Source organism: Atractosteus spatula, chromosome 4 (assembly GCF_055471065.1).
Source record: "Atractosteus spatula isolate fAtrSpa1 chromosome 4, fAtrSpa1.hap1, whole genome shotgun sequence".
Classification (NCBI taxonomy): Eukaryota; Metazoa; Chordata; class Actinopteri; order Semionotiformes; family Lepisosteidae; genus Atractosteus; species Atractosteus spatula.
The window spans coordinates 67,411,668-67,423,673 of record NC_142709.1 but is presented as its reverse complement, the minus strand read 5'-3'; the positions used below and the strand labels follow the sequence as shown (position 1 = coordinate 67,423,673).

Sequence of the window (12,006 nt, the reverse complement as noted above, 5' to 3'; positions counted from 1 at the left end):
ACTTTTCATCTTAAATAGGAATAGTGAGGAGCTGTATGTTGTGTTTTAGGCTATTTATTGTTCAGTTCAGTGACACAACAGTGCACAACAGTGTATAATAAATATATAATATAATGAGCAGATTATTTCAGAAATGACAGTGGGAAAGAATGAATGAGTAAGCCCTCTTCCAACAAGATCAAATTCTGTGGTATAAATAACAAGAGGGACAAGAAATAAGATGAGAAGGGGGGAAAGTAGGCTTTAAATTTGACATTACAACAGCTTACCAGGAAAGTCTTTAATCGTCTTCATATACAACATGTCGCTAGAAATGATGTTGATCAGAAAGTCCTGTACAGATGGGGTTCTGAAATTCATGTCTGTAAATCTGAATCTAAGTAGCATGTTGTTTTGAAAGGATTTGTGCAGATTGTGGGATATAGGGGTGCACTCTTCCCTCTTGCAGTTCCAAGAATCAGCAGTCTCAAGTGCTTTGGGATATTTGGATTAACACAGATGATTAAAGCAGATTGACACAGTATAATGATACTACAGTGTTTATTTTACAAAATGCCTAATACAATTTAGAGTTTGCTGTAGCAAGTTTCAGTTTACTTTAAGCCTTGGTGCCAGGGCAATGGTGTGGAATAGTTGTCAACTTTCTGGATTAGCTGGTGGCACAACTGTTATATGATTGAGCAAAGCACTACTGTAAAAATGCCCATCTTTATAAATGGGTACAAATGTAAGTTGGAAACGATTATAAGCAAAATATATATATATAAATATAATTCAGTCATTACGGTTTTGAGATGTCTGTTCTCTTTGAATTGTATTATGATTGTATTCTGTAATGTTTATCCTGGGACTGTCTCCTTTAATTTGTAAAATAACAGTAAAACATTATGTGGTGCCGACAGTGGTTTTGCTCTCTATCATGTGTAAGAGAAGAGAAATTTATTTTTTGTGCTTTTTTGTGTTGTGCAGTTTGTGTTCAAGACAGAATCCCACGAGGAGAAAACTGTGCATGAAGAACTTGCAAAGGGAATGAATTTGGATCTGAAAAGCAATGACACGGACGTAGTGAAAAATATACTCAAGGTAAAATGTATTTTACGTTAGAAGATATTAGATCAGAACTATTTCCTTGGATAATGACACAGTTCACTATGTGTTATTTTGAAAAAGAAATCTTACTCATGAGCTTACTGTATTATTTCTGATGCAAGAAATTAAATACACATACAGTATGACATATCTGTTTCAAGGTCATACTGTAAACTTGCCACAATGCATTTGTACTGCATATACATTGATTACTTTTATTGAATGTTAATTAATTGCATATAACGTAACTGGAATTTTCTTCCTTAAATGAAATAATCTGCTGCAGCAAACATTGTAGCAGAAAAGGTTGAAGTTTTGAATGTTCAGTTATGCAGTCTGTCATGGCTACTGTGGCATATTGCAAATCTGTGAGATACGCATAATGGCCTACCCAGGCTCTCCATGTAAAGATCAGTCTAAGTTGCTCTGACAAGCTTTCAAACTGAAATTGTAATCGGTGGCTTTTTCACCCATCTGACCCAAATCCAAGAGACACATAGAGCTTTGAGTCACACCGTCATTTCTTGTACGACTCTGACCTGAATATTAACGCATGTTCACACAGTAAGGAATCTCATCAAAGACACACGCTCAGACTGCTAGTGTCCCTCTCTTCTCTGCTTCTATTACTTCTGAGCAGCTAGTGAGATGTAACAGACAAGGACTGTACATTGAGTGACAAAGGACAGTGGGCTGTTGGACTCCATGTGTCCTTCACAAGCTTCTATAGGATTCATTATGAAGATTCATTATAGGATTCATTATTCATTAGAAGTCATGCCATGTCCACAAAGTACATCTAGAATCCAATACGAAAAGGATTCAGTTCATGACAGTACAAAATATGAATTGATATTGAATCCTAAATATTTTAGGAGACTACTTGGAATGGTGTACTAAATTTGTGCAGTTGTTATAAAGGAATATAAATGTGAGAGAAGCATACTGTACTTCACAATCTTATAATAAATTGATTTTTGTTTTTTTACAGTACTCATGGTTCTTTTTTGAGCTCATCATTAAGTCGATGGCCCAGTATCTCGCGGATTCAGATAAAGTAAAGGTAAAGAAGGCACAGTACCTTTTATTATATAAAATGTCATTTTTAGAAGCCAAGTAAATGAAGCTACTGTTTTGACAAGGTGATCAATTGGATTTTTGTAACAACATTTGTTTGGAGTCCTGACAAAGCTCTCCTATTATTTAGTTAGGTCTTACTAATTAAAATATTGTTTCTTTTGAATGTGTTTTTTAGCTGCCACGTCCAGAGAGATTCCCAACATCGTACCTCAACATGTTAGAAACACTGGTAATGACCACGTCTGATCATGTTTTCTGGAAAACCAAGACTATCTCAGAAGAAACAAGGAGTGCTAACCTGGCAGTTGCAATGTTTGTGAAGGTTGGTAAAAATGTCTTTATTGTAACACTGAACCCTGCATCTCACAGTGTCTGAAATAGCAGGTAAAGCACACGTCTGTATCCTGAAGGTTCTTAATGTGCGTTCTTAACATTGTACTTATCATTGCCACCATCGCCACAAGAAAAACTCAGATATGTTCACTTAAATTAGCATGTGATAGTTATTTTGAATGTGGCTATCCCTGGTTCTAGAGATCATAGATAATCCTAAATCATCAATTTGTAAAAGACATAAAGTATTACAAGTTTTTTTTTAAAGAAGTTGGCAAGCACTTGTAGTAATTAAGAGGTGCAAATTGATGTTTTTACATAAAATGTTTCAAGTCTCTGGGAACTTTGCCTTAAAGACCTACTGTACTATGTTTTGGCTCTTCGTGACAAAGGCTTATGATTCTTACCTACTCTTCTAACACTTTTGTGGTTCATGGGCTTAAGTGACTAAAACTGTATCTGTTCCTTTCCACAGCGTTGTTTCACATTCATGGACAGAGGGTTCACATTCAAACTGATTAACAATTACATCAACAATATTACATCAGGAGATAACAAGGTAAGGGACAATGTCATTAATTCTAGTAAATTGTGTTAGGAGTAATTTTACCATCATTAAAGAGAGTGGACTACAGTTATTTTTGGGTATATTATGATTCACAAATCCCATTTCTGTCTTCAAGAATGTGAAACACAAAATGAACACACAGACCCTGCAGTTGACGAGCAGCAGTTGAATCCTTGCTTTTCAATTTTCTACTTGAGATTTCATCACTGCCTTGTCAGCCCAGGAGAAGGCATGTGTTCCTTACTGTTGCAGCCAATGTACCTCATTCCTGTGTTTCAGACCCTGTGTGAGTTCAAGTTTGAGTTCCTCCGTGAAGTGTGTAACCATGAGCACTACATTCCTCTTAGCCTGCCCATACCATCTGCAAAGATCACAGGTAATGAATATAAAGGGCTACGTATGGGTAGCATATGCCTTAAGGCTTTGGTTGAATGTAGAACTACTAGACTATGATGTTAATAGTAGTTCAGGTGGGTAGCTGCGTCAGCATGCGTAGGCTGCAAAGGAACAAGCAATAGGTTTATTTCATGCTGAAAAGAGAAGAAAGAAAACACAATGTTGTGGACATGTAGCCTTCTTCACCTGAAGATAAACAATGTTTATGTTGCTACATAAACAAGGAGAAATATTTTACTACTCTTCAATAGGAAAAGGAGAAGCCATTCAGAGGCTTCCAATTAGGATCTGAGAGACTCATCCCAGTAACTATTTCAAATTTACCACATAAACTAAGGGATCATATTGTAGCCTGATACTGTACTGTAGATTGAAAGCACTTCTAAAGGATTTTCTGGCTAAATTGTACAATATGTTTAAAAATTTCCCCCCATAATGGAGACATACTGTAACACCAGAAATGAAATGGAACACTTCAGTGTATTGTGTGCTACTGACGGGTAGCAGCAAGAAATGTGTCATGGGCTGAAATTTCTCATTGTGAACACATTATTTCTTGTTTCTTCACAGACAAAGATTTGCCTTCAGAATCCCAGAGCACACAGGGTCTGTATTGTACTGCCTTTCTTTCTTTTCTGTCGAGCTATCAAATCAACAAGGTTGCAGAATGAAATAAACCGTGTTTGTCAATGAGCCAAATGACTGAAGAGATGAAGTCTGGGACCTCAGGGGTTCATTGAGCAAATGCTTCCCTCTGGAAAAGACTCAAGATTTACCTGTTTAAAGATGATTAAGGATAAGACATGAAAAGCCAGAAAATGATTTAAAAAGTCAGGCTAGGACTGCAATATTTAACCACCCCTGTGCCTTAAGGTATTTAAAGTCCCCTGATGTTCTGTTCCATTGCCTCAGATGTGCCGGAGTACAGCCTAACCAATGAGTACTGCAGAAAGCACTTCCTGACTGGCCTGCTGCTGCGTGAGGTTGGCTTTGCTCTCCAGGAGGACCAGGATATAAGGCACCTGGCTCTTGCTATACTTAAGAACCTTATGGCAAAGCACTCCCTAGATGATCGATACACTGACAAGGTAGGCTTTCTTTTTTTTTTTTGCTTGAGCTTCTTAGTGTTTTATTTGTCCCATTAGAAAGATACCACATATCCACAGTACCACATATCGAATAAAAGAAAGAGATCTTTGCAAGACCCTATAAATGGCTGGCTAGGTTTATTTATTTTGAGTTTTATGAAGCAGGACCATAAATCTCCTGGTCAATTTTAAAGTCACCAATGGTAAAGACATTTTGCAGCAGGAAACTATTAAAATGGGTGTCTCCCAGTTCAGGAAATGCTGCAATTCACAATGGGAAATGAAAATGACTTCAGCTGGATTTAGCGAAACTTGCCAGAGAGAGTCTTTCTCAGTAAAATAAGTACATCAAATACATCTGGATGAAAGAGTTTATATATCCAGGTTTGTTATAAAGGAAAAAAGACACAGGAAACCAAATGAACGATTCAGCTGTCGGTTCTATTGCAGTGTATCATTTCTCATACCCTGACTGCAGGCCCTAACACTAGGGCCTATTTGTATCTTTCTTATCTCATTTCTTAAACTGTACCTTTACTGCTAATGATAATGTGATTTTTTGACAGAACAAGCAAGCCAGAATAGCCTCCCTTTACCTCCCTCTGTATGGCCTGATTCTTGACAACATGCCCCGCTTTTTCATGAGAGATCTGTTTCCATTCAACATCAACGCCAGTGATCAAGTAAGCCTCTGCTCCTGTCTACCAATACCGAGCCATTAGTGTGTCACTAAATAAAACTTTGAATTTAACACCTGTCTGTTATAAAAGATAGGATTTGATTTAGTAGCCAATTTCATTTCTGTGAAAGCAGACTACGGTACAATGAGAGACACACACCTTTCTTTCACACAGATTTTAATCTCACCAGAATTTATCATCTTTCTTCATCTTCTTTTAATTGTGTCAGTGTTAAAAATGACTTCACTGTAAGCTTTTATTACAAAGACATCAGCATCTTCAAAGAAGTGATGAATACTTCCTATCATTTCAGTATCTTCCAAGAAGCACTCCATTTCATTTTAGATTCTTTGTGAGCATTTTCAAAGATAGTTGAAGATATCTTAATAGAGGTTACAGGATGGCCTGCTATATTTAGCTCTTTAAGAGATAAGGTCTTCATACAATTCTGTCTCTTAATGTATTCCCGATTAGCTACTGACACAGCCCTCAGCAGTTCTTAAATTGCTAGTACTGTATATATTTTCAACTTTCTGTGATGTTGTCGCTGATGTTATTCAGTCTCTTAGTTACTTGCTTGTGAATGTGTCCTATTGCACATGGCCTCAGTCTGTATTTATTCTATAGAGTGTGCTTTCATTCCTGAAGTGTTTTGCTTGGGATATAACAGGACACAGACTGCAGTACAAAGCTCAATTTAAAAACCTCACAAAGTTCTAAAAAAATTCAGAAAAATAATCTTTGTTTCAAATGTGACTTACATGCATATTGAACTATTCCACCAAAAACTCTTTTTGTCTATTCTTGCGTGGTAAAGAGGGGAGGAGGACTACATTGGAAAGATCTGTTAGATTCTTTTTAGTCACTGCCGAGCTGACTGGCAATGTTGGAAGGTGGAGAAGAGAGGGGTTCCAAGGACAAGCAGCAGTGTCTACAGGCATAGCCTGTCCTGAAACTTGTTATTTTAACCCGTAATGAAAGCCGCCCCTTGCTCCCGTTCAATTCTGAAACTGTGTCTCCCACTGCAGGGCTCCCGGGATGACCTGAGTGTGGGAGGCGGACTACAGAGTCAGATGGCCCTAGCTTTAAGACATGCAAACTCAGTGGACACTTCCTTTTCCAAAGAGGTGCTGAACTCCATCACGGGTACGTGCATGTTATCAGCCTGACGAGTGGGCAAGTCCAGGCCTCCTTAAAGTCCCTCTGAGCTGCAACCCTTCTGTCCCTTTCTCAACAGCCTTCTCGTCGCTGGCGGTGTCGACTGCCAACAATGCGGACTCGAGAGGTTCCCTGATAAGTATCGAGTCGAATCCCAGCACGAGTGATAAGAACAGTGAGAAAACGGACACCTGTGAGAAGGTACAGCAGCGTGACGATGTGTTAATGTAGACTTTTCCTGGGCCCAAAGCTGGTGAAACCACGGATAACATGTCTTGCTTCGTATTAAAACCATGTTTTGGGCTGCCACCGAATTCCGTTTCCATTGGAAACCATCGGATGTGCGCAACAGAATCAAGATCAGAAAGGAGAAAAGGCAGTTTGAATTGGTGCACAGTCAAAACAGATTAGCGATTTATACGGGACTCTCTCCGTTTTTCTCTTCGTGAAGATTGCCCGACCCTTATCGTTGATTGGATCGGCCCTTCGGTTCGATAAGCTGGACCAGGCGGAGACGAGAAGTCTGCTCATGTGTTTCCTGCACATAATGAAAACGATCTCCGAGGGTAAAGCGCTGCCATCTGCCCATCTACCACTCAAGGGCTGTGGCTTTTTTTCCCTAACAATCTGCTATCTGGCATATACATAGGAAAGCTCCCCCGATCCTCAGACTCTTTAATACAGTACAGTCATCTCTATTTACCATTTCATCTAAAAGTTGCATGCAAACCTTGCAGCTTTTAATCAGAGAATGATCTGTAATCCATTGCTTTTGATGCCTCAATGCCCTTAGAGTATTTGCTTAAATGTAAAACGTCTTACAGCTTAAAAATATTTTGTCATTAAGGTTTTTACTAATAACTAGTTGTTGTGATTATTCAAAATGTTTATCACATTTACTTAGTTTAGAATGATTAAAATGCCAAATACAAGATTTGGAAAATGTAGGGCGAGATAGTAGCAGAATTCATGAACAGCGCTCTTATTTACAGATGTGATGGTCTCCTACTGGCACAGAGCTGTGCACCAGGAAATTTCAGACTTCTTCAACATTTTAGAGTGAGTGCTTATTAATCCATTTATCACTCAGTCTTCACTTGTCTTTTGTTCCCCTTTTTCATAGTGCTGTTGCATTTAGTGAAACATCTGCCAAACAAGCATTAAATGTCAAAACACAAAGATGCCAGAATAGAATAAATAGACGTGCTGGTTCTGAGTAATGAATCCTTCAAACTAAAGAAAACCAACAGATTTCTCCTAGTGTTTGAATCGTACCCATAGTACAGCGTGTGTGACATGCCATATGCTTGGCTGGAGCACTAATTGTGCTCATTAATTCTGTTACAGTCTCAGTTTCCATTCACTTATTAGTAATAAACTCATCTACTGATGATCAAGATAAAAACCTCATTAGTCTACAAAATCCCTAAAAACAAAGAAGTGATTGCTGATGAGAAACAAGCTATTTTTTCAGACAAATGACTTGTCTATAAAATGAGAGTCCAGGAGTTTTTGTTGAAACAAAAAAGATCTGAAATGTATGAGTTAGTAATACAGAGAAAAGGGTGAGATAAACTTGAATATCGACTTTTATATTTCTTTTACCTTCACCCATAAGTCTGTTATGAATTGATTTGTCAAGCTAGCCTTTTTAAACTAATTTCTCCAAAAGAAAATCTCCAGAGACCATTTATTGATGTTGCAGCATATTATTTGATAAATACAGCTACATGTATGCCATTGTATAAAATATGTATTAGATTCCCAAACTAAAATGTTGCATTCTTCCATTAAGGCTGTGTCTCCAGCACTTTAGATTTCTGGGGAAGAGGCATATAGCTAGGTAAGTACTTTACATTACACAGGCATTATCTGTTATGAGTACTTGTCTCTGTTCTTTGCATGAAATGTGGTTTTACATCCTCTTAATTTACTTGACTTGTCAGGCATGCTGTGGATAAAATAAACACTGTTGGTGTGTTCCTAAATGCAGAGCGTAATTTGATTTGAAAGAATAATGAATACAGTTTTATTCAGTTTCTGCTATCTACAGTACATGCAGTATATATTGTACCAGGACAAAAGGTAGACGTTTTGTTGAATATGTCAATATCGCCCTTTCTTGCTGTATGGATTCCTTCCTTAGAAAATACAATATCAAATGATTATCCAAAACTTAACTGCATTGTTTTGGTAAGTAGGATTTATCGTGGAGTATTTATTGGTAATAATATGAAATGAATTTATATAATTAATGTGTGTAACATACGTATATAATTCTACACCTTCTCTTTGTGTATCAAACACAGAAAACAAGTTACAAAAATAAGCTATCTCTTTTTATGACTCTTTAGCTTTGTCGTTGCTTAGTAAATTAGTACACATATTTGCCAGTGTGAACACAGTAAAGGCAATGTGCAGCCATTCATAGCTGTGGAATATGAAAATATGTTAGGAATTTAAATAAGATACCCTTGTTCCTTAGACACTGAAATTGATTTAACATGCCTTGTTAGTAAACTGAGAGAAAAATATCCACACTCTCACAAAGGCATGACAAATATGCCGAGGATTCTGTTTTAATTACACTATTCAGGTTCCAGAAATATGATAATATTGGTAAGATGGTACAAATACATGACAAATACCTGGTAAAATAGTCACGGTAATTTTCTTATGGGATAATTTGGTAATATGACATACTAGTTTGGTGATTCTCTCGATTTTGTTCATGTTCATTTTAATTCTGTGGCTACCTCAACTGTAAAAAAAGAATAGGTTGTGATTTGGTACTGATACAATTGTTTTTCCCACAGAAAAATAGCTGTAAATTGCCATTTGTGCAGTTTTCACACTGGCATTGTCTTTCATCTCTGGATTGTATTAAACAAACTGTTTCTCAATGTGATATTTGTGTTTTGTTAAAAATATGATAAGCCTTCATTTCTGTTCTCATTTCATCTTTTATCACCCTGTGTTTAAATCCTTTTATTCCTACTGCATTAGCAATTATCTGATTAGTCTACAGCCTCTCTTTCCCTACCAAGCTGGACTTTCCAGATTTCATCAGTATTAACAGTTACCATGATTGAGATAAATCACAATTGCATAACTCACATCATGGCAACTCTGTTGTTACTGATCAAGTCAATATCTGACATAGTGAATTTGAGCTGTGCACATTTGCCCCTTGCTTTGCAGTGCTTTTGAGAATAAAACTGTTCTTTTAAACCTCAAAATTTCCATCTTCACCACTGGACAGAAACCTCTTCACCTCTTTTTAATTAGAGTTTGTAAAGACAGCCAACTTGACATTGTCAAATGACAATTGCTTGACATTGCATTTATTGAATAATAATTTATTGAATAATAGAGTGTTGTCTGTAAAATAGATTTAAAAAATGTTGGGCCCCTTCTGTACCTTCACATTAAGGTTATGGTGCAACTTGCAAGACCTAATTTGCTTAAAACATCTAATATGAACTAATTCAGATGCATTTACAGAAGAAATTCCAAGAGGCCTCATAAATTACCCTGTCCCAGTCACTCAGAATGAAAGCCTCCAGTGGAGCCAGATTAGTTGAGACAGACTGACAGTAGTCAAGTTCCTTATTTAAAGCCAAACATAATTAAAAACCAAATGACACAGTGAAGACCTGTAGCGTTCAGTCATAGAAGATGTACTGTATTTGGCAGGTGGGACACCGGATTAAATTATTTCACAAAACAATGTACAATGGGCTCCATCAAATTAATTTTTGTAATTTAACTTTAATAGAGATGTGGTTTTTGTCTGAGCTAATGCTCCAATACCTACAGTATTATATTCACTGTCTAAATTTTAACTGACAATGTTTCTAGACCTTTTCATATCTCTTCATATAAATTTCTTTTCATTTATTTCTACAGAAGAAGTATGGTTACCCAGGAGTTATATTTAGATACGAAGAGAGATCAAACAATTTATTTAGCTGTCTCACAGTTAGTCTTCATGGCTTTACCTGTAAGTTGATATTACCTTGAAAGACAGATAATATAGGAGATGTTGGAGGCAAAGTTCAGAATCCTTTTTTTTATACTACTCCTAAACTAGCTACTAATAATTCTAATCATTCACACTGATATTACTAACACTACTTGCACAATCCTACACTGCCCCTACTGCTTTGCTTCCTCTCGCGTGTAGTAGATAATAGTTAATAATAATAACAGTAACCTCCACCTGATTTTTTTTTTTATGTTGGTTTCATTCAATGTGTACAGGAAGTTAGCTGCGGCAGTTAAACTCGCACAGGCCACCCAGAACAATGGCACTCTCAAAGGGTCTAGCTCTTCTCAAGCCACTGGTCTTCTTTCACAATGGTAAACACATCCAGTTCCGAGCCCGGGTTTCAAATCCGATAGATGAAGGGACACCTACCCACTAGATACATGATATAATGAACAGGCTCATAAAGCATTTGCTGCTTTGGTGTCCCAGTCATGAATTTCACCACATACAATTGCTTTATTAATGTGTCAGTGTAGTTTTTTTCATGCAGTATGTCCTCTGATTTTGATTTAGATTGTTGTCCTGAAAGCTGGTTACTGTGCTTGAATTTGTCTGTTAGCTAATGATGTACTGTAGGATAAATCTTAAAAACAATACAATTCTACTGCACTTGTTGATTATATACAATAACTGATCAACCATACAGTATATTTACAACTAAAACAATGGGATTCACCTTTGAGGTGATTTGTATTTATATATCCCAGTAAGAACATTTTGTCATTAATATAAAAAGCATCGTTTTATACATAACACAATAGCACTCATGCCTCATGTCATTCATGGGATTTCTTTGTTTTGTACACCTAAGTCAGCCTTCATTCTCTTGTTTGTAAAACTCTTAAGAACTGATAAAAAAAACAATTTTAGGAAGTAGACTTGTCCACAATGTGTGTTGTGTCCCTTATTCAATGATACCTTAATACTATGTCTTTCAATGTTCCTTTTTAAAGGGATACAAGTCTTTAGAGGGGATTGTTTTAGATTATGATTACTACTTTAGAGTAAAACCTCTGAAATGCCTGTTAAACAGTTGCTGTGTTCCTGAAAGCTGGGGTTTCTGGAGGGCCAGGAGTTCTGACAGGGCTGTGGTTGTTGACATGCTGTCTGCTTGTTCTCCACACATCATCAGGATGCACTCGAGTCAGGACGGCCACAGACACGCGCGCTCCCAGACCATGCCCATCATACGAGGGAAGAATGCGCTTTCGAACCCCAAACTGCTGCAAATGATGGAAAATGCCAATGCAAATTCCAGTAAGTCTTCTTACTGTGGATGCTTGAACCTAGTGTTTTCAAACAGGCTCTGACTGACTTCAGTGGTAATTGTATTTTAGTATGGGGAGAGCTTTTTAAACGTTTTTACTCCATTGGAAAATGTATCGCACTGGTGTGAGAAATGTGGCTGCATTCACGTTATATAGAGTGAAATGCAGTATAAAGTAATTGTAGTTGTGTGAGTATTAAAACATGGTGTGCTCTTTCAAATATAAAGTCAGTGTTTAACAGCCATCGACTGACTTCCATTATTTATCTTAAAATGTGTTATCTTATGTCTGTGTT

General features: G+C 37.1%; 1 protein-coding gene across 6 annotated transcripts in view; it reads left to right on the top strand.

Annotated features, from left to right (window-relative positions):
- The window catches only part of dock10 (dedicator of cytokinesis 10), a 104,848-nt gene that overhangs the window by 75,528 nt on the left and 17,314 nt on the right, over positions 1-12,006 (top strand). For 4 of the 6 annotated variants that reach the window (XM_088912804.1, XM_088912803.1, XM_088912800.1 and 1 more), the window contains exons 26-40: positions 970-1,083; positions 2,081-2,152; positions 2,345-2,491; positions 2,978-3,061; positions 3,350-3,446; positions 4,037-4,072; positions 4,379-4,554; positions 5,121-5,237; positions 6,263-6,380; positions 6,472-6,593; positions 6,844-6,958; positions 7,385-7,451; positions 8,188-8,235; positions 10,656-10,754; positions 11,576-11,700. In XM_088912804.1, coding sequence (XP_088768930.1) covers positions 970-1,083; positions 2,081-2,152; positions 2,345-2,491; positions 2,978-3,061; positions 3,350-3,446; positions 4,037-4,072; positions 4,379-4,554; positions 5,121-5,237; positions 6,263-6,380; positions 6,472-6,593; positions 6,844-6,958; positions 7,385-7,451; positions 8,188-8,235; positions 10,656-10,754; positions 11,576-11,700 — 1,537 coding nt within the window. The remainder of the gene's footprint in view (positions 1-969; positions 1,084-2,080; positions 2,153-2,344; positions 2,492-2,977; positions 3,062-3,349; positions 3,447-4,036; positions 4,073-4,378; positions 4,555-5,120; positions 5,238-6,262; positions 6,381-6,471; positions 6,594-6,843; positions 6,959-7,384; positions 7,452-8,187; positions 8,236-10,655; positions 10,755-11,575; positions 11,701-12,006) is intronic. The other 2 variants (XM_088912806.1, XM_088912805.1) reach the window with 1 other exon arrangement.